Genomic DNA, 23,219 nt, shown 5'->3' with positions numbered 1-23,219 from the left:
AAACTCCATACTAACCTTCTCCATTCAGACTTGTATTTTCATAGGAATCCCAGCGTATCAAAGGATCACAAGTATTGTAATCAATGGTAATTCCTACATTGTTCTGAAGGTTTGCAGCACCTAAAGGAAAGTAACTCAATTATATGTGTGATTAAAATATAAAAAAAAAAAAAAAAAAAAAAAAAAAATCGCTCAATATTTTTTAAATGTCCAAGTGGAGATCAAACATCTTATCATACTTCTAGTTAAAAAATTGTAAACAATGGGGCAGTATTTAGAAATACTATGTTTTAGACCATATAAATTTAATCAAGGTAGTCAGAAAACGCACCAAATTTACCAAATTAGTGCATGCTGCATGATGAATTTGACGCATGTACCTATACATACTAGACACTTTTTTCTTCCTTATACCACCTTATAGTTGGCTTCGTTTACACCAGTTTTAGCGCCATCATTTTGGTGCATTTTTAGCGCACGATGTCAGATTGGTAAACCACTCCCTTTTGTTAGACTACACCACTATTCTGCTAAGTCACTCCCCCTCATCAAGCGGGCTGAAAAAAAAGTATCTCTAAAAACCCTTAATAAATGTGGAGCACGGCCTGTACGCCACAATTCGGTCTCAATTTGGGCCCGAATTCCGGTGCATTTTGAATAAAACTGCGCAATTTTTTTTTTTTATTCTACAAAATATTTGCACCAGAAAGAATTAACTTCGTTAATATAAAGCAATGTTGCAGCTCTTCTTTATAAGCGAAGTATGCCCTAATAGGAATAATTCCCAACAAAAATGCATATATATCCTGACCTTTGCAACTCTATGCCACACAGTTGCATACGTTGCCCATTGGTTTTTATTGTAAAAAACACAACACCACAACAAAATTTTATTTTTTGCGGGTTCCAACTTTGATAAAAATTGTCGGAATTAAATGCAGACTTAATAAGATCTGGGCAGATAAATAAAATCTGAAAGATAGTTACATAGTTAGTACGGCTGAAAAAAGACACATGTCCATCAAGTTCAACCAAGGGAAGGGAAAAGGGAAGGAAAAATTACTACACATAGGAGCCAATATTTTTTTGTTCTAGGAAATTATCTAACCCTTTTTTAAAGCCATCTACTGTCCCTGCTGTGACCAGCTCCTGCGGTAGGCTATTCCATAGATTCACAGTTCTCACTGTAAAGAAGCCTTGTCGCCTCTGCAGGTTGAACCTTTTTTTCTCCAGACGGAGGGAGTGCCCCCTTGTTTTTTGAGGGGGTTTTACAAGGAACAGGATTTCACCATATTTTTTGTATGTGCCATTAATATATTTATATAAGTTAATCATGTCCCCCCTTAGTCGTCTTTTCTCAAGGCTAAATAGGTTTAATTCTTTCAATCTTTCCTCATAACTTAAATTCTCCATGCCCCTAATTAGCTTCGTTGCTCTTCTTTGTATTTTTTCCAACTCCAGGGCATCCTTTCTATGAACTGGAGCCCAGAACTGAACTGCATATTCTAGATGAGGCCTCACTAATGCTTTGTAAAGTGGTAATATTACATCTCTGTCCTGCGAGTCCATGCCTCTTTTAATACACGACAATATCCTGCTGGCCTTTGAAGCAGCTGATTGACACTGCATGCTGTTATTGAGTTTATGATTTACAAGTACACCCAGATCCTTCTCAACAAGTGAATCCGCCAGTGAAGCTCCCCCTAGGACATATGATGCCTGCAGGTTGTTGGTACCCAGATGCATAACTTTACATTTATCTACATTAAACTTCATCTGCCAAGTGGACGCCCAAACACTCAGTTTGTTTAAATCTGCCTGCAATTCATGAACATCTTCCATAGACTGAACTATATTACATAGCTTGGTGTCATCTGCAAAAATAGAAATAGTGCTATTAATCCCATCCTCTATATCATTAATAAATAAGTTGAATAATAGTGGTCCCAGCACTGAACCCTGGGGTACACCACTTATAACCGGTGACCATTCAGAGAAGGAATCATTGACCACAACTCTCTGGATACGGTCCTTGAGCCAATTCTCAATCCAATTACAAACTATATTTTCTAAACCTATAGTCCTTAATTTACCCATTAGGCGTCTATGGGGGACAGTGTCAAATGCCTTTGCAAAGTCCAAAAACACTAAATCCACAGCGGCCCCTCTGTCTAGACTTCTGCTCACCTCTTCATAAAAACAGATTAGGTTAGTTTGACAACTTCTGTCCTTAGTAAAACCGTGCTGGCTGTCACTTATAATGCTATTTATTGTCACATAATCCTGTATAGAGTCTGCTTCCATAAACAGCGCCACTCCGGTTTTGCAGCTATGCGCCATTTACTTAAAAGTGGCTGAGCTACAGTACCAACCAAAACACAATGAAAACAAACTGGGTGGAGGGAGGGGGAGCCAACTTCTTTTCTCGTCTCATAAAACCTCTTTAAAAGGTAATCTCACATAAAAATATGACCTGACAGTTCCCTTAAATTATTCAAATAAATGTATCAGTTATGTGTCCACGGAGCGAAGACCGACTCCCTACACAGAGGTATAGACAAACGCCAACACAATAGGACATATGTAACAGTAATAGACACTTGATAATTTTCTTGGCACAGTAAATTTATTGTTGAATTTGTTTAGCCATAAAAGTACATTTATGAAGAAGACCCATCATGTGCTCCATATCTTGGATTCACTATTCTAAATGTATTACTTTTCTTTGTAACAGATCTAAGATCTCACCTGGTCACCCCACCTATTTTTGTTTTTTACTGACTATGGAAACTGCAACATAACATGTAAATTGTTCAAGGCCTTGAAAGTTATTTGGCCTTGGGCCAGAAAGATTTCAGAATAAAAATGGATAAACAATACATACCAACAACTTTTTCTGGAGTTCCTGAAAACACTAGTTCAATTTTCCCAGATTCTGGAAATCTGTCATCTATTTTTTATAAAAAAGACAACATAATAAAAATAAACACAACCACTTAAATGCAACATAATAATTTTACTACACATTATCAAAAGGTAATATAAGATGAATGAAGTTTTAGGGCGTGTTCACATCAGCGTTCAGTTTATGGGTTCAGTCACACCTTTACGCCGGAAAGCGCTGTCGACTGCGCTATTGTCTCCGCCAAAAAAAACGGAAACCGATCGGAACAGAGATGAATGGAAACCATTAGCAACGGAAGCTATGGTTTCTGTTTGCCTTTCTGTTGATGGGTCCCATCAGACCTTTCTGTCGTAGGAACTCATCAACGGAAACCGAACACTGATGTGAACAGGCCCTTATTAGGAAATGGATGAATCATCTTTGCAAGTCTAATATAAATCCCTTTAGAGCATCTGTGACCAAAATACTGTTTTTCTATGTTTTTGCAAACTTTATTTTAGAGCAAACTGATAAATGTATTCTGAACTATGTACTGTAGGGGTTATTTTCTTGGCAAAGTTTGTGATCACCCTCCTGAATATATGTATCTTAACCAAAATAACGGTCGATAAACAATAATATTAATTTACAATTTATTGGGTTGCTCTATATGGTGATAGCCGATTGGTCTGTGACCTCACATATACTGCAGACCCTCATTGAAGCACCAGTCTCATTCAGAGACGAATAAACAAACAAAAGAACACTAAAAAGGTAGACGTTATTTTAATTCTCCCATTGATCATTCTTCCTGTTCATTATTGCACTATCTCCTACATAAGGAGATCGGCGCTATAATGTAGGTGACAGTAATGCTTTTTATTTAGAAAAACGATCTATTTTAAACCACTTTAGTAGCGATTTTTAGCTTTATGCTAATGAGTTTCTTAATGCCCAACTGGGCGTGTTTTTACTTTCGACCAAGTGGGGGCGTTGTACAGAGTGTATGACGCTGACCAATCAGTGACCAGTCAGCGTCATACACTCCTCTCCATTCATTTACACAGCATTGCGTTCTTACTAGAATACGATGTACAGCCACATACACAGACATTAACGTTAATCAAGTGTCCTGATAATGAATATACATGACCTCCAGCTTGGACGTCATGTGTATTCAGAATCCGGACACTTCTGAATCTTTTCTGTGAGATTCCAGCAAGCCACGCGTAATCTCGCGAGATTACGAGGTAAACGAGATTTCGTTTCCCTTGCTGGAAATCTTACAGAAAAGATTCAGAAGTGGTCAGGATTCTGAATACACATGACATCCAGGCTGGCAGTGATGTATATGCATTATCAGGACACTTGATTAATGTTAAGGTCTGTGTATGTGGCTGCACATCGCGTTCTAGTAAGAACGCGATGCTGCTGTGTAAATGAATGGAGAGGAGTGCATGACGCTGATTGGTCAGCGTCATACACTCCTCTGTACAACGCCCACTTGGGCATTAAGAAACTCATTAGCATAAACCAAAATCACTAATAAAGTGGTAAAAATAGATCGTTTTTTTAAATAAAAAGCATTACTGTCACCTACATTATTACGCCGATCTCCTTATGTAGGAGATAGGACACTTATAATGTGATGACAGTCTCTTTAAGCACTCCTATAGCAATGGGCAATATATGGGTATTATAGTTCTACCACAATAAGTTGATTCTGTCGTTCAAAATAAGGCGTGTGGGATAGAAGGTACAAAGTCAAATGCTACGCTGCTTCCGGAACTGCCATTCACTACGAGCTACGCGGTTTCCACAACTACTATTCAGTTCTATGGGAGTTACGAAAATAGCATAGCTCAGTGAGTTACACGGTTTCCGTAATTCCCGACCATGTAATCAGTAAGTGGCAGGGAGGCAGCGTGAGCACAAAAATTCAGAATGGGGTTTAGGGGGCCCCCGTTCTGTGTCCCAGAGGTGGGACCCGCATTTATCTGACATTTATGACATGTCCTGTGGATATGTCATATATGTCCCTGTGGGAAAAACCCCTTTAACTAGTTAAATGGCCAGGAACAGCATGATCGTTGTTCCTGGTCGCTAGAGCAGCGTGCCAGCTGTAAAACACAGCTGACACCTGCCGTGTATCAGCACGCTCCAAACATCACCCTCCCTGCTCCATGATGTGCCGACACGTCATGGGTCGGGAAGGAGTTTTTCAGTTAAACAACTATTATTTAAGTGATTACACATTGTTTTAATTTTTTCACAAGTCAGGAAATATTATAAATTAGATTCTAATTTAGAACATTTCCATGTGCTGTGCACTAGAGGGAGCAGTTCCCAATATTGCAGCATGGTCAATGTGGTAAAGCAACCTCATTGATTTATGCTGCAAATATGGGATGGACACACTCTCTCTAGTGTCCTCACAAAATTCCCCCTCCTTTCTTCTGGCTAGTGCCAGGAGAATTAAGGATTTGAATCTTCAAACCTTCTACACTGTGTGCCGCAATTTTCTGAGCGACTGCACAGTGTAGGAGGATTAGATACAGTGCTAAGCAGACAGTATAACACTAACATACACACACATCACATACACGGACATAAATTACCTGCCGCCGCCTCCGCTCCTATTCCTTGCGCCTGAACATATGGCCGGAAGCTGCGGCCGGAAGTCATCTGACTGTCCGGCAGCGGCTTCCGGTCCACATGAAAATGGCGCCGGATTTCGCTCTGCGAGCGAGCTTCGTTTTGGTCTGTGTGGGAGCGGCGCATGCGCCGTTCCCACACAGACGGCGTACGCTTCTGAGAATGGAATGGCTCCCGTTCGCATTCTCTATGGGGTTGTATGTGCCGTATTCCATCTCTGTATGTGTCGTTAATCGACACATACAGAGATGAAAAAAAAATGGCAGCCCCCATAGAGAAGTAAATGTAAGAACACAGTAAAAAGTAGAACATGAGAACACAAATAAATAAAATTTATGTTATCATATTAAAAGCAATATGATCTGAAATATATATATATATATATATATATATATTTTTTTTTTTTTTTTTTTTACACCTTCCCTTTAAGGAAGCGGTCAGGTTGGTCTGGCACAGCTAGGCCTCTTGACTGCCAACTATAAGACACAGACTTTTTAGCAAGAATTATTCTTGCTAAGAAGTGCGTCTTATAGTTTGAAAAATACGGTAAGTAATGTATTACCCAAATGGCCATGAGACTCTAAATAGAGTATGCATCTTCCCAGGTTTGCCTGGTTCTGGCCCAGTCTATGGGATGCTGTTATATAATCAACAAATACCATATTAAGGCTGTAATTTGCCTATTCCAAGGACTTCTATATAACATTTACATTGAAGCATGGTAATGACTGCACCTTTATTTGCATGATCTAACTCTTCTTTTCTGAAAATCAGTCGATGACCATGAACGGCCCCTGTATGAAACTGCAGCCTGAAAATGACATCACGGGTAACGGAACAATATTTCTTGTGGTAACATTTCATCTGTCAAAGTAAAAGAAATAAACTGCAATTTATTGTGTGCTGAAATATGAATGGAGAATCCCATTTGATCACAACCTACTCGTTTTTTGGTTGACTACAATGCTCTCGATTTCCGTAGTCCAAAAAAAATCGGATTTAAAGAGACTCTGTCACCAGATTATAAGTGCCCTATCTCCTACATAATCTGATCAGCGCTGTAATGTCGATAACAGCAGTGGTTTTATTTTGAAAAACGATCATTTTTGAGCAAGTTATAAACTATTTAAAATTTATGCCAATTAGCGTCTTAATAGACAACTGGGCGTGTTTTTACATTTTACCAACTGGGCGTTGTACAGAGAAGTGTATGACGCTGACCAATCAGTGACCATTTAGCGTCATACACTTCTCATTATTCCAGGGTGATTGTGCAGTGGAAGAAGCAGGGCTGGAACAATGAGAAGTGTATGATGCTAAATGGTCACTGATTGGTCAGCGTCATACACTCCTCTGTACAACGCCCAGTTGGTAAAATGTAAAAACACGCCCAGTTGTCCATTAAGAAACTAATTGGCATAAATCTAAAATTTTTCATAACTTTGTAAAAAAAATGATTGTTTTTCAAAATAAAAGTCACTGTTATCTACATTACAGTGCCGATCAGATTATGTAGAAGATAAGGCACTTATAATCTGGTGACAGAGCCTCCTTAATGAATGTGACCAACAATATGAGTCTGAAGGAAAAAAAACACATTGACTGTGAAGAGAAAACCTGTTATTTGGCATTAAATTGCTACACTAGGAAACAACTATGGACAGGCATACATTATTTGTATCTGGTCTGAAAAGCAGAAGAAAAAGTGTTCAGTCTAACCGCATTTTAATTATATTATTATTCATACTGTAAAAAAAATTTAGTTTAGGGCTTTCAGGTTTGTAAAGTCCTTTGTCCAATTTACCATCATTTACCATTTACAACATCTTAGAAGGAAGTAAACAAATATCTTAAGACCTTTATCACAACACATATTCAAATTTTATCTAAATAACTTCAGACAACAGAAGATCTATGTTGATTGGAATGTTTTTGATGTTTTACAACTTGCTTAATCATCCTTTATATAGTAAATTCGGCTTGACTAGCATATTTGGGCTCTAAAACCACAAGAACACAGCTCTTGAAGTTGTACAGTATATGTTTGAATTAAAAGTATTTCCCATTTACACAATCCAAGGAAACAAACCAATATACTAGACTTTTTTTTTTCAATACAAATAAAAAGAAAATATAACAGCAGTGGCATTATATTTTGTATACATGAGTTATCTGTATCATTGTACAAAGTAGATAATAGCCAATATTGATAGAGCTAAAACCAACTTGGAGATCTGCATCACCGGGCAAAAGTTAAAGTTTGGTCATGGTCAGCGGGCATATGGGTTTATAGAGTAACATCTTCAAGAGAGAACAGATTAATTATAGTCAAATATTGCAGATAAATGCTTAACCCCTTAACGACATGTCACGTACATGTACGCGACAGCCGTTAAGGGAAGTATGGAGCGGGCTCACGGACTGAGCGCACTACACACTCAGTGGGTGACGGCTGTGTTATACAGTCAACACCTCACTGCAACAGGCAGAATCAAAGATCACTTTGATTCCGCCCATTTAACACCTTAAATACTGCGGTCAATCGCGACAGCGGAATTTAAAAATTATTAGAATCAGGAAGGCGTCTATAATCTGTATTATGTATGGTCTCCTATGTACAATCCTTTACGATATCACTGATTACTGTTCATATCACCTTTGGTTGATACCCTGTTATATTGTGTGAACCCCCATTTTATCGTCATTTGCTTGAGAAAGGATCTAGTGCACCGAGCAGAAACGTTGCATGGGCAATAAAGTACCCATTTTTCTCACCTGAATCCATTTTTTTTAGATTTCTGTGTATTTGGAACTTTGTCAAAAAAATGTATCTTAACCCGTTAGTGACCGCCAATACGCCTTTTCACGGCGGCCACTAACGGGCTTTATTCTGATGCATAGGCCTTTTCACGGCACTGCATCAGAATAAAATTGCGGCGCCGTGAAAAGAGATAGCTCCCTGCTCTCAGCTACCGGAGGGCTTGGAGCACAGTCTGGAAACCGTTGTTTGCGGTCCCCAAACCGGCGATCGCCGGTATTCAACGAATACCGGCGACCGCCGTTACAATGAGTGCAGCGGTGGAAAATCAACATTTTTATCTCCTCTCACCATGAATATTTGGTGAGAGGAGATAAAAAACTAACCTGAAGGGCCTCCGATGCCCGCGATCGTGCCCCCCTTCTCTTCTCCCCCCGCAGCTGCCGGGAAGAGAAAAAAAATGGCGCCTGCGCATGCGCACACAATCTCAGTAAGATTGCGGCGCCGTGCAGAGGGATAGCTCGCTGCCCTCAGCTACGAGAGGTAGCTGAGGGCTTGGAGCACAGTCTGGGGACCGTTGTTTGCCATCGACGGTATTCAACGAATACCGGCAATCGCCGTTACAATGAGTTCAGCACTGTAAATCTAACTTTTTATCTCCTCTCACCATGAATGTTTGGTGAGAGGAGATAAAAAACGAACGCGTTAGGCCCCCGATCGTGCCCCCCCCCTTCACCCCCCAAACGCCGGGAAAATAAAATAAAAATGGCGCACGCATGCGCTGTCACTGAAAGGCAGCTATTCTGCCTGTACATAGAAACTGATCAGGGACCGTTATAATTGGTCCCTAATCAGATGGTCACTGTGATATACCTATCACAGTGACCATAGTGCCATATTTTCAAAATACAGCACAGGATTTGTGCTCTTTCCCTCCCTCCTCTCACTGTAGTTGATCTGTGAGAGGAGAGAGAGAGATACTATACAAATCTTGTGCTGTATTATACTGTAAAATACACCACATACTCGCCAGTGTTCCGATATTATCCGAATATAGTCCGTAATTACTCCAGATTACCCGTAATCACAACAGATTACCCGTAATCACAAAAGATTACCGGTAATCACCCCGTTTTTTTGTTTGTCTTCTAAAAAAATAAAAATAAAATTATTAGTGTAGTGAACATGAACCGCAGAAAGTTCTCTGCAGAGCAGGCATACGCCATGCTGTGCTCTAGCGGTTCCGGCAGTGATACGGACACTGCGTCAGAAGCAGAACTTGGCTCAGAAAGCGACACAAGTTCTGCTTCTGCCACTGGACCCCCCAGCCCTATGGTGGTGGACGCAGCGGTCAGCGGTGAAGCGTCAGGAGACGGGCCTAGTACTGCAGTCCCTCCCGCAATTTGGGATCCTGCAATTGCTTTCTCTCCGCAAGTTTTGCCATTTACAGCGAGTCCCTATAATTTTTTTCATTTGTTTATAGGCGATCAGGTCATGGAACTAATCGTCCAGCAGACGAATTTATACGCCAGGCAATTTGGCACCCAAAATCCCAGGTCTTGCTATGCCAGAGGATGGATCCCCACAACAGTTTCTGAAATAAAAAAAATTTGGGGAATTACCCTAAACATGGGCATAGTAAAAAAAACCTCTATCTGCTCCTATTGGGCTACCAGCGCTATCCATAGCACCCCTGTATTTGCAGCCGTTATGGCCCGAACGCGCTATGAGACTCTAATGCGTTTCATGCATTTTTCTGACAATACACAAATCCCCCCAAGAAGTGACCCAGCCTATGATCGCCTCAACAAACTGAGACCCTAATCTCCCTCCTAAGTGACTCATTTTTCAATTTATACACCCCAGGCCAAAAACTAGCGGTAGATGAGTCCCTTATGTCCTTCAAGGGCCGTCTATCGTTTCGACAATACATCCCCTCCAAAAGAGCCCGATACGGAGTGAAACTTTATAAGGTGTGCGAGAGCACAACGGGCTACACCTGTGGCTTTTTCATTTATGAGGGCAGGGAGCGCCACCTTAGTCCCCCAGGATGCCCAGAGGATATTGGCATTAGTGGGAAAATTGTCTGGGAACTCATGGTGTCATTCCTACAGAAAGGGTACCATGTGTACACCGACAATTACTACACCAGTGTCCCCCTGTATAAGTCCCTCCATGCTGCGAATACTGGGGCCTGTGGGACGGTACGAAAAAATAGTCGGCTTTCCTCAACGACTGGTGTCCAGGCGACTAGTAAGGGGTGCGTCACTCTCATTTGCAAGTGACCAGTTGCTCGCTGTCAAATGGAGTGACAAAAAGGACGTGTACATGCTCTCCACCGTGCACGAGGACACCACTGTGGCAGTAAGAGAGAGGGGCGCTACCTCTGATAAGAGGAAACCGGTCTGCGTGGTGGACTATAACAAGTTCATGGGGGGAGTCGATCTATCTGACCAGGTCCTACAACCGTAGCTGGTCAAGCGCAAAACTAGGGCCTGGTATAAAAGGTAGCGATCTACCTTATCCAAATGGCCACTTACAACAGCTATGTGCTCTATAAGACCCAGGGAACGCTCAGTTTCCTCCAGTATCAGGAGAAAATTATAGAGCACCTCCTGTTTGACTCCCCCTCACCTAGAGAATCCTTCGAGTCAGAGGATGTCAAAAGGCTCACTGAGCGCCACTTCCTTCACCCCGTCCCTGCCTCTGTGAACCAAAGATACCCCCAAAAGAGATGCCGGGTGTGCAGTAAACACGGAAGGAGGAGCGATTCACGGTTTTACTGCCCCATGTGCCCTTCAAATCCAGGCCTGTGCAACTACCCCTGTTTTGAGACCTACCACACCGTTTCTAATTATTAATTTTATCTATAATTTAGGGAAAACCAAAAAGGGTGGGGTGGGGGGGGGGATTCTATTTCGGGAGTCAATTTCATTTATGCATATTTTTTTGTTTAGTTTCTGGGCTTTCCAAGGGAGGGAGGGATTCTCATGTGGAGGTCTTTTTTATTTCAGACTGTAAAACTAAATTTCCCCTTTATGATTTTTTTTATACAATTCTTGGACAATTAAATCCAGGACTTGATCACTCACAAATGAATACAGTTTATTGTGCAGGAGTCCATATCTGTCTATTCAGAACATGGACCCCACAAGTGTTCTTGAAATAAAAAATAAATGTGGGCATTGCATTTATTAGTAGATAAATCCAACACCTGCGGCCCGTGCCGCCCCTGAATTAGTGGAAGTCGTGCATTTTAGCAATGGTTACAAGAATAAATTGGGGATGTATTTCCTTTTTCTTATGACTACGTCCTGCCACATACGGCTGTTACCTTCCTAATTCTGTACCGTGATACGGGCATGATATTTTTTTTTTGGAGGATCTCTAATAATTGAGCTGTTCCTTATCAATACACCATGGGCTTTGTTACGGTTCTTATGGAAATACTGACATCATTTTGGGGATTAGTGATCCTTTACTGTTCCTACAGATGGTTTTTGACATTGCCCCTCTATATATTCTGTAGGTGATTGGTTGTTTTGTGCACATAGCGGTTCCTACCTTGCCGGGAAGGGCCTGTCACTTGGCACGTTCGTCCCTCATATAGGGATTGATAGAGCTAAAAGAGACGTTGTACAACCAGTCACTGAAAAAAGCCTTGTCATGACAGCCCTGCAGGTGTTCTTCTATCTAGTGAACAGACTCGAGTTTGCAACATAGTTGGATACATTTTCCTCCATTTGTTTGAAGATATTGCCCGTCACTCAAGTACAGTTTATTTTTTCCTCTCTGACTGATTTTATATTAGGACAGAATTCTGTCCACAATGACATCATAATGGCACCAACTGCTTCTTCAGCAAGACATAGTCATAAGTACAGGCAAATACGTCTATAGCTACATTTATCCGTTATGAATACACGGCTTCACTTCTCTTCTGTATGCCGCACAAATTTATTAATGTGGCAGATTTCTAACAAAATAACCTTCTACCACGTCTCCTCTATTTCATGTGGAAACGTAATAAGAATTTGAAGAAAACATTATATACCCATAGTGTCGGAAATAAAACCCATTATTTCCTCCTTTAAAAAATTTTTGGTCCGCATGCTCACTACACCACTAGATGAATACCTTTAGGGGTTTAGTTTTTAAAATGGGGTCATTTCTGCGTGTTTTTTTTTTTTTGTTCAGGCAGCTCAATGCCTCTAAATGCATCATATGGGGCCGAGAATTTATTCAATTGTGCCCTGAAAGCCAAAGGGTGCTCCCTCTCTTTTTGGCCCAGCCACACGTCTAATAAGCAGATTGGGGCAACAATGAGAGTATTTTTGAAAACAGGAGAAACCGGGTGATAGATTTTGGGGTGTGTTTCTTCATTTTCATGTTCGTATACAAAGAAATCGGTCTTCAAAGTGATACTTTGATGTAAAAAGTGAAGTTACATTTTTTTTCACCTGTTATGTATTAAATTTAGCAAAAAACTGTGGGGTCAAAATACTTACTATACCCCTAGATAAATACCTTAAGGGGTCTAGTTTTCTAAATGGCGTCATTTATGGGGCATTTCTATCGTTCTGGCAGCTCAAAACCTCTCCAAATATACATTGGGGCCTAAAACATTTTCAAGCAAAATAGGAGTCCTGAAAGCCTTCGGGTGCGCCCTTCCTTTCGGGCCCTGCTGTGTGTCCAGGCAATGTATTAGGGTCACAATGGGGGCATTTTTGAAAACCGGAGAAACAGGGTGATAGATTTTGGGGTGTGTTTCTTCATTCTTATGGTCGCTTTACACAGAAATCGGTCTTCAAAGTGATACTTTTATGAAAAAAGTGATTTTTTATTTTTTTGTCACCTGCTATGTATTAAATTTAGCAAAAAACTGTGGGGTAAAAATACTCACTACACCCCTAGATAAATACCTTAAGGGGTCTAGTTTTCTAAATGGGGTCGTTTATGGGGAGTTTCTATTGTTCTGGTAGTTCAAAACCTCTCCATATATACAGTGGGGCCTAAAACATTTTCAAGCAAAATATGAGACCTGAAAGTCTCCGGGTGTTCCCTTCCTTTCGGGCCCTGCTGTGTGTCCAGGCAATGCATTAGGGTCACAATATGGGCATTTTTGAAAACAGGAGAAACAGGGTGATAGATTTTGGGGTGTGTTTCTTCATTCTCAGTCGCTTTACAAATAAATCTGTCTTCAAAGTGATACTTTTATGAAAAAAGTGCGATTATATTTTTTTACGCCTGCTTTGCATGAATTCTTACAAAAAAACTGTGCCGTCAAAATACTTACAACACCCCTTAATAAATACCTTAAGGGGTGTAGTTTGCAAAATGGGGTCACTTGTGGGGGTTTCCACCATTCTGACACCTATGAGCCTCTGAAAACCTGGCTTGGTGCAGGAAAACCAAATGTACTTCAAAATGTATAAAATTATTACTAAACTTGTAAGTCTTCTAAATTGCTCCAACATTTTTATTTTTTTTCAAAAGTGCTGCCAAAATAGAGTAAAGAGATGGAAATATATATTTAATTAAAAAAAATTGTACAGTATGTACATATGTGACATATTGCCGTTAAAAATAGGGAAAAATTATAATTTTTACAAAATTTCTTCATTTTTTCTATTTTTTTATTAATTTCCGCAAATCGTATCAGTCTACTTTTACCACTAAAATAAAGTACAACATGTTACGAAAAAACAATGTCAGAATTACTTGGATATTCAAAACTTTCGCAGAGTTATTCTCTGATAAAGTCACACATACCAGATTTAACAAATCTGGCTTGGTCATTAAGGCCCAATCAGGCCCGGTCATTAAGGGGTTAAGCATACATCATACCATCAAATATAACTATTAGTTATCAAAATTCCAAAAATATACCTGATGCGCAAATAACATCAATAAACAACGAAATGACAAATATAAATCTTTATTATCCCATAAGGGAAAAATTATCCACAAAATACATACATTTAAAACACAAATAATTAAAAACATCCCGGATTGGAATGTCCACCATCTCCCATAATAATGCAGTAATGTAATAATATAAAGTATTGCCTTAAGATCAGAAGTCTAGAATTGATCAACTAGCTATGGCATAAATTTATCACATAACTCATATGTAGGTATGTAAGTCACATCAATATTTAAATTGGTTATTTATTTACCTGGGGTGGACATGACGACAACTACCCGATCCGAGGTCCACCTCGACGCGCGTTTCGCTTCCTTCCTCAGGAGGTCTCAGGTAAATAAATAACCAATTTAAATATTGATGTGACTTACATACCTACATATGAGTTATGTGATACATTTATGGCATAGCTAGTTGATCAATTCTAGACTTCTGATCTTAAGGCAATACTTTATATTATTACATTACTGCAATATTACATGGTCATTATTATGGGATATGGTGGACATTCCAATCCGGGGTGTTAATTATTTGTGTTTTAAATGTATGTATTTTGTGGCAAATTTTTCCCTTATGGGATAATAAAGATTTATATTTGTCATTTCGTTGTTTATTGATGTTATTTGCGCATCAGGTATATTTTTGTATTTGGAACTTTGGTGTGTTCCTCAGGGCTTGCACCTACACGCTGCCAGTGCTGCTGGGCTGTGTGTGTGTGTGTGTGTATATATATATATATATATATTATATACACCCCAAAATGGTATCGGTAAAAACAAGAACTCGCCCCGCAAAATATAGGCTCTCACACTGTTAAATTGTTGGAAAAATAAAAAGAATACGTTATGGCTCTCAGAATATGGCGACAAAGCTTTTTTTTTTTTTTAACCAAATTGTTTTCATTTTTGTTAAATTTGGTAAAACATATGCATTTGGTATCGCCGTAATTGTATCAACCTGTAGAATAAGGTGAATATGTAGGTTTTACCGCCTGATGGACGCCATAAAAACAAAACCCCCCAAAAAAAGGCGTAAATGTGTTTTTTGTGCCCATTTCACCTCTCAAAAAAAAATAAAAAAAATGGTGACATGGCAAACTACAACTTGTCCCGCAAAAAAACAAGCCCTCATATAGCTATGTCGTCAAAGAAATAAAAAAAAAGTTATGGCTTTTGGAATCTGTGGAGGAAAAAACAAAAATGAAAAAAACTGAAATAAGCCTGGTCTTTAAGGGGTTAAGTGGATTAGTGTTCTGGTATATTTATGTAGGATGTTGTGAGAGGTGTATGTGGCCACTGAGCACATAATAGAAAATGAAAAGACAAGAATAATAAATAACGGGGATGTGGGGAAGGAGGGGGGGGGGGTTGGACATGCTGACCAAAAGGTATACCTAAAAAGATATAAATGTATAGTATTGATTAAGTTCAGATTTATACAGTACATGTTGTCAAGTCTAGTTTGGTAGCTAGACCACAGCAACCCAGGAGGAAATAAGTATTTAAGGCATTGTATATAATATATCGTAAACATCAAATGCACTGTATGGTAATCCTATAGAAGTAATTGACAGTTCTGTATTGTTATAACAGAGTTGCTCAAACTATGTTTTTTGAAGAAAAGGAAGTGGGCTATGAGTTTGGTAATAGCTCAGGTTTGCAGGAAGCCAAATTGTTTCAGATCCTTTCTAAGCTTAGGGATTGTGCGGCACATTTAAGTTCCTTGGTATGGGCATGTGAGACTGATGTTCAGACTTCTGAGAGTGATGGAGGATGTTTTTTTTCCAATATTTGGCAATTAAGCTTCTTGCTGTTAAGATGATATGGGATGCCACTGTTCTTGCATGAGGAGGAAGTAAAATGGTTTGAAGAATACAGTGACAAGTCTGTGTGGGAGGTATGTTAGTTGACAGCAATCCATTTAGAGTGTTGAAAATGCAAGACGAGGAGGAGTTTATTTTGGGGCATGTCCACTATGCGTGGAGGTAGGTTCCTTGTAAGCCACATTCTTTTAAAAAAAGATCAGAGTAGGAGTTGTTTGTTTTTGCTATTTTGTTGGGGTCAGGTGCCATCTTAATATCAACTTTCTTGAAAGTTCCCAGTGATGTACTACATGGGTGACATTTTTGGGCCATTTAAGAGTGGATTGCTAATTCTCCGTGCTATATGAACATCCTAAGTCGGTTTCCCAATGTTGTATGCCTTTAGACTTGATGTTGACATTATGGCTGTTCAACCGTCATTGTAGAAGGTTGATATTCCTTTCGTAAGTGGTTTCCGAGTGGAAAAAATAAAAAAGGAAGGCTGTTCTAGGGAAAACTGGATTCTCTATAGAGATGTAAGAAAGTGACTGATTTGTAGATCTTTTTAAAAAAAAAAAAAAAAAAAAGCCTGATTTAGGTAGTTGGTATTTGACGTACAATTGTGAGAAAGAATGCAAGGGATTATTATCTATTAAGTCTCCTATTGTTTTTAGTCCATTGTTAAACCAATTGGAGAGACAGATGTCCAGCCCAGCGATTATATGAAGGTTTTTGGTAGTAATGACAGAGATTTTATGGTTATCTGGAGCAATGTCTATATATTTTCCAGGTCATATGAGTGACTAACATGGGGGCGGGTCTATAATACGCCGGTGTTTTATGTGGTTTTGATACGCTGAGCAAGGAGAACAGTCCCCAATCAGTTACTTGTTCTTCTATTTGAGCCCATTGTTTGCGGGTTGTGTCTGGCCACCAGTATTTGGATTAATCTAATAAAGTAGCCTGGTTATATGGTTTTAGGACTTGGAGTCCCATGCCTCCTCTCTCCCATTTTAAAGTCATAAACAGGAATTGGGTTCTAGAGCGGGAACCTGTCCAGAAAAATGAAGAGCTTTATTTTTGAAGTTGATCAAAGAAGATGTTAGGGCATTGGAAGAATGGACATTTTAAAGAGCGTGATTCTTCCGGTCCATGATAGTGGGAGTTTAGTTTATCGTTGCAATTCATGAGGAATGGTTTATAGGAGTGGTCTAAAGATTTCTTTATATATAGTGCTGAGCTAGTGAAAGTTAATGAGATTCCTAAGTATTTTATATAAACGCGAGTTCCATTGATATGGGAATATATTGGATATTTTTTGTTGAGTTTTGAGAGGTATTCCTACGTTGAGTATTTGATATTTTTTTGTCACTTTAGAGGAAGATAATTTTCCAAATGTATTGAGTGTTGTTTGCACAGCTGTAAGGTACTTTTGTGGGTTTGTGAAGACAAGAATTATGTCATCTGCGTATACTCCAATTTTATGTTCAGTTTTGCCCATTTTTAGCCTTTGTAGATTAGATTTGGAACGGATAAGATTCTGCTAGAGGTTTCAGGATTAAGGTAAATATGATGGGGAAAGGGGACATTCCTGGCAAGTTTCATTACTTATGGTAAATGGTTTCGATAAGAACCCTGTTTTGACCATGTTATCAATTTTAGTGCTATTTATTTTGAGTAAGTCTTGTCCGTTTGTGAGAAACAGGTTTATCCTAGAATATGTATTGTGTGGTAGTGAATAAAATGAGAAATCCTTCTCTGATTCAAGTTGACACCTCCACACATCTAAGAGTCTGTACAGCGCTGCGTAATATGTTGGCGCTATATAAGTAACTGAAATAATAATAAATAAGAGACCCTTTTTAACAGCAAGGCCATGTATCATGGATGATCATCTAGAAAGGGAAGTGGAGTCCAGGTTTGGAAAAAAACTTTCATTTAAGTTGCCTCCAATTATAGGTTATTCCTTCTGCTATTTTCTTGATTTTAGAAAGTATTTTATATAGGAATTCATTTTATTTGGTGTTCGAAGAATAAACATTCACTAATGTAAATTTCACATTGTTCAACTCACGGAGGAGGATAACATATCTACCCTCTGTCGAATATAGAGCGTATAGGATTGAAGTACACGGTATCTTTTATGGCGACTTAGACTTCCCTTTCTCTCGCCTTGCATTGATAGATTTATGTGCAGAAAATGATGACGAAGGCTTCTGGGAGTTTTTTTTCCTCTGTGGAAATTGGTCTCTTGTGTGAATAGTACATCACACTTTAATGTTAGGGCTTAATTCAATAATTGTTGGTGTTTACATGGGTTATGTAGGCCCTTTAGTGTTAAGTGATGAGATTGTAATAGTCATGCTTTACCAGGTAGGGCGTTCCAGATATGTGTAGGTGTCATATTAGAGTTTAAATATAGAAGTCCAGGTTAGTTACTCACGGAGTGAATACCAGGGAACCAAATGGGGTTAAGTAGGTCAGAATGTCCAGTAGTGGGGGAAGGGGATCTAAAAAAGTAAAAACAATTAAACATGTGCAAAGCATAAAATAGATAAGAATAGTATAAGATATTCCTTAAGTGCATCTAGTGCAAACATGTGTATTTGGAGGGGCGTCTAGTAAGGCCGTTAGCCTATAGCCCCTTGTGTTGAAGGCTAATTAACTGGTGAACTGACAATTTCAGACCATGAGGTGATGAACGATTTCCAATTTTCCCAACTCATTTTCAATCCTCCTGCACTTTGCTGGGTATTGGGGTGGGAGGTAGAGGATTCTCTGGTTAAGATTGGATGACCCATTTGCATAGCAGTTTTTTTTCCTTCTTCTACACTAGATAGTGTGGGTGGTGCCGTTCCTATTAATGAGCAGTTTTGTGGGGAAGCCTTTTTAATATTTGGTTTCCCTTCCTTGCAGAGTTTTAGATAAAGGCATTAGTGATCTCCTTTCTTGCAGTGTCGCAGCTGATCGGTCAATATACAGCTGTATAGCATAATATGGATCTGGGAGTGACTTTCTTTCTAGCTTCTTGTAACAGGCATTCTTTAATGTTTTAAAAATGCACCCTTGTCTCGGTCTCGCTCTTGAAGCCACTTCATTTCATGGTCTTCTGAACGGTGTGCGTCTACTGGTTCATTATGGGCTAGTGAAAATTCTATTCCCATTTTATTTTCTAGATGGGATGTGTGGGTGCCCTGCTCATCTACCTCAGATTGTAATTGGTATATTGTGTTACTTAGATTAGAGCAGATTTTCATGTTTTTTTCTGTTACAGGTTTATCAGATGCTGAGAGAGTGTAAGGCCCCATTCACATGACCGTAAAATTAATCCGTAATTGCAAACCGCAATTATGGTCCGTCATTACCGAAGCATTCACTTCTATTGTTCACAGACACCTTCCTGTTTATTTACTTTGTATGTCGAAAATGTGGGCGGCTGTCCGCAGCCGGCCGTACCCATCAATCACAGCGGGCATGGCAGTGTGCATGAGACCTAAGTGTCCGTCTGTGGAGGAAAGTGCCTCAGTGACATTCATATTAGTGGCAGTTATTGTGCTGCGTTTGTTTGGCTTTTTTTTTTTTTAGAGGAAGACGCCTGGGGAGATATAGGGAGCCTCCTTTTACTGTGTTCCTACTACATGTCTGATCTTTCCCCCTAGAATTTAAGGACTTACCTCCACTTGGTTTTGGGGCTTCTGGATGTGCAGGCTGGCTGTGTTGTGTATTTTTCCTGCTCCTGGGGTTTTAGGTTGTAATATGTGAGCTAAGGAAGTGTGGGAGCCATTTTGATTTTTGCTGTGGCCAGGAAGATGTCGGTCATCCATCATGGGTCTATTGTGGAACTTTTGTCTGGTCATCTTGACCTGTAGTGGAGGTAGGAGGGTGTCTCTGTTTGGAAACTGAGGATTTTTATGCCTCCAGTTGGGTGCTGTGGGAGTCTATACATTTTTACTCTTGACAAAAAGGTAATACATATTAGAATCAGGTTAGCCTAATCTATAATACCCTGTTGCTAGTTGGATACGGACATCTAGGGACAGACTCCCTTTAAGGACACAGACTATTTTCGCCTAATGGACCAGGCCATGTTCTTCAAATCTGACACGTGTCATTTTATGTGGTAATAACTTTGTAATGCTTTTATTTTTTCAAGCGATTCTGAGATGGTTTTCTCGTGACATATTGTACTTTAAGTTAGAGGCAAAATGTGGTCAATACATTTAGTGATTTGTGAAAAACAGCAAAATTTGGATAAAATTTGCAAAAATTTGAATTTTTCAAAATTTATATGTATCTACTTGTAAAACAGATAGTAATACCACACAAAATAGTTACTAGATCACGTATCCCATATGTCTACTTTAAGTTTGCATCGTTTATTGAACATGCTTTTATTTTCCCAGGACGTTACAAGGCTTAGAACTTTAGCAGCAATTTCTCACGTTCAAGAATGTTTCAAAAGGCTATTATTTCAGGGACCAGTTCAGTTCTGAAGTGGCTTTGAGGGCCTTCTATATTAGAAAAGCCCCATAAATCACCCCATTTTAAAAACTGAACCCCTAAAAAGCATTCAAAACGGCATTTAGAAAAAGTGTCTTAACCCTTTTGGTGTTTAACAGGAATTAAAGCAATGTGGAGGTGAAATTTACAAATAATTTTTTTTGCGGAAAATCTGTTTTGATAAAAAAAATAATCTGTAAAACAGAAGGTTTTACAAGAGAAATGCAACACCATATTTATTGCCAGATTCAGCAGTCTTTAGAAACATCCCTCATATGGCAAGTGTGTCCTAATGGACTGAAATGCAGGCCTCAGAAGCAACGGAGCACCTTGTGGATTTTGGGGCCTCCTTTTTGTTAGACTATATTTTAGGCATCATGTCAGGTTTGAAGAGGTCTTGCGGGACCAAATCAGTGGAAACCCCCCAAAAGCGACCCCAGTTGGGAAACTACACCCCTGAAGGAATTTATCGAGGGGTATTGTGAGCATTTTGACCGCACAGGTATTTTGCTGAATTAGGTCATGAAAATGAAAATCTAATTTTTTTTCTAATTAAAATGTAGATTTAGCTCAGATTTTTTTCATTTTCACAATAAAGGAGAAAAAAAGTACCCCAACATTTTTTTAACATGAACTCTTCGGAGCACGGCAATACCCCATATGTGGTGATAAACTGCTGTTTGGACCCACTGCAGGGCTTAAATGAAGGAGCACCATTTGGGTTTTGGAGCTCAAATTTTGCTGGAACGGTTTTCAAGTGCCATGTCGCATTTGCAAAGCCCCAGACGGACTAAAACAGTGGAAACACCCCAAAAGTAACTATTTTAGAAACCACACCCCTGAAGGCATTTTAAGGGGGTGTAGTGATCATTTTGACCACACAGGTGTTTTTTCATTAGGAATTAATGGGCAGCGGAAGGTTCAAAGTGAAAATTGCAATTTTCCACTGATATACCATTTTAGTGCACAATATGTTGTGCCACTGAAGACAAATACCTCATAAAATGTTAAAATCGGGTTCTCCCGGGTATGGCGATGCCATATATGTGGACGTAAACCGCTGTTTAGGCACACTGTAGGGTTCAGAAGGGAGGGAGCACCATTTGAAGCGCAGATTTAGCTTGGTAGTTTTTCTGTTTGGGGTTTAACCGGCATCTGAGTTTATACCGTGGGGGCATATAAAAGTTGGGCGGAGTACATCAGTGCATAATAAGTTGGTATAATAATGCGGTAAATAAATAATCTACAGATGTGTGGCCAGTGTCGCACTGATAAATGGATATACAAAATGGTCACCGGCAAAAAAAAACCTATTTCCCAACAATCCTTATTTATAAAATAAATAACTTTATTATGCTATTTCAGCAAACTGACGAACCACATTTATGTTCAAAATGCAAACAGGCCCTCTACTGGAAGTATGTATATGGACAGTGCCTGTTTGGTAAAAAATACAAAGTGTCAAAATGGCCAGCGACTGCAGTTAGCCTGGCCCAATTAGCGATGTATTTAGAAGGATCGGCAGAGAAACATGTGATTTCTAAAAGTTAGATTCAAAGCCCCCCCGACATGACTCGCTGTACGAGGCAGCGTCCTCAGGGGTACTGGGGCTAATGACAGCGCGCCGCAGCTTTTCAAAACTAATAAGGCGGCTGGAAGAATACGACAGACATTGAATCATCCAATCAGATCCAAGCAGACAGGACGAGCCTCCTGCTTGTCCAACAGGCATCTGACGACCTATTAGGATGTTGTATACGTAGCCAGTCACATGCACTAGATATAGGCCAATCCCGTCCAAGCAAAGAGGTCAAGCCTCTCTCACTCTAGACGGACATAGCTATTAGCCAATCGGAGAGTGTTTCGATTGGCCTATTAGGTTCAGCCCACGGTGCTGTGCATAGCAGTTATGTGTCCAAGACTGAATGCTTGAGGATTCAATGACATGGCATTTTTTCTGCACTTGCGCAGAGATCGTGGTTATATGAATGCAGTTATCAACAGGAGCCTTTTAAAATTAGCTTTTGACCTAGTGTCCAATGGGACTTGTTATATCCCCAAAAAACGAGACTATTTGTTGTTAGACTAAAATTCACCAACATATAGAATTGCGCCGTATCCATTAGTCCTATACAAAAGTACAAATGTTTATCAGACATTTTGTCAGAAATAGAATAAGATGGCAAAGCTGTCGGAATATTAAGTCAAATAAAGTGGTTCGGATGGTAAGGGTAGCTATTCAGTGGAAATGTAAAAAAGTAGCAATCAAAAAAAGATCCCCCATTAGCTGTAATTACAACCGAATGGAGAATAGATATAATTAAATTGTAAACCCAAATAGATAGGTTTTAGATAATGTATAGTTATTGGTCATCAAAGAAAAGCAGCAAACGTAAAGCCTTCATTCAATCCTATTGGGCTAAGGGTGCCCAACCGGTAGAGCCACCTTGCTTCCTCTTGTAGGAGTTTGCAATAAAAATTCCCAGCTCGTGGGCCCATTTTAATTTGGGAAACACCCCAAAATTTCAATAATCGAATGTCGCCATCATGAAAAGATCTAATGTGTCTTGATAAAGGTGTATCCTCTTTATTATTAATGGCACTGAAATGTCGAGAGATCCTTCTAAGTTCCTGTATGGTTTTCCCCACATACAATTTCGGACAGGGGCATTTAGCCACATAGACCACTCCACTA

At 39.5% G+C, this 23,219-nt stretch overlaps 1 protein-coding gene and 1 long non-coding RNA gene across 6 annotated transcripts in view; one reads left to right on the top strand and one right to left on the bottom strand.

Moving 5' to 3' along the window:
- Nucleotides 1-23,219, bottom strand: part of TNS3 (tensin 3) — a 509,208-nt gene that overhangs the window by 203,555 nt on the left and 282,434 nt on the right. For all 5 annotated transcript variants that reach the window (XM_075827007.1, XM_075827004.1, XM_075827005.1 and 2 more), the window contains exons 15-17: nt 6,274-6,403; nt 2,885-2,950; nt 16-120 (exon numbers count right to left, since the gene is read on the bottom strand). In XM_075827007.1, coding sequence (XP_075683122.1) covers nt 16-120; nt 2,885-2,950; nt 6,274-6,403 — 301 coding nt within the window. The remainder of the gene's footprint in view (nt 1-15; nt 121-2,884; nt 2,951-6,273; nt 6,404-23,219) is intronic.
- LOC142651839 (uncharacterized) overlaps nt 1-23,219 on the top strand; it is a 61,235-nt gene that overhangs the window by 22,746 nt on the left and 15,270 nt on the right. The window contains exon 2 of the long non-coding RNA XR_012847719.1: nt 6,314-6,368. This is a non-coding gene — a long non-coding RNA (uncharacterized LOC142651839). The remainder of the gene's footprint in view (nt 1-6,313; nt 6,369-23,219) is intronic.

Source organism: Rhinoderma darwinii, chromosome 5, assembly GCF_050947455.1.
Source record: "Rhinoderma darwinii isolate aRhiDar2 chromosome 5, aRhiDar2.hap1, whole genome shotgun sequence".
Classification (NCBI taxonomy): Eukaryota; Metazoa; Chordata; class Amphibia; order Anura; family Rhinodermatidae; genus Rhinoderma; species Rhinoderma darwinii.
This window is presented reverse-complemented; position numbering and strand designations above follow the sequence as displayed.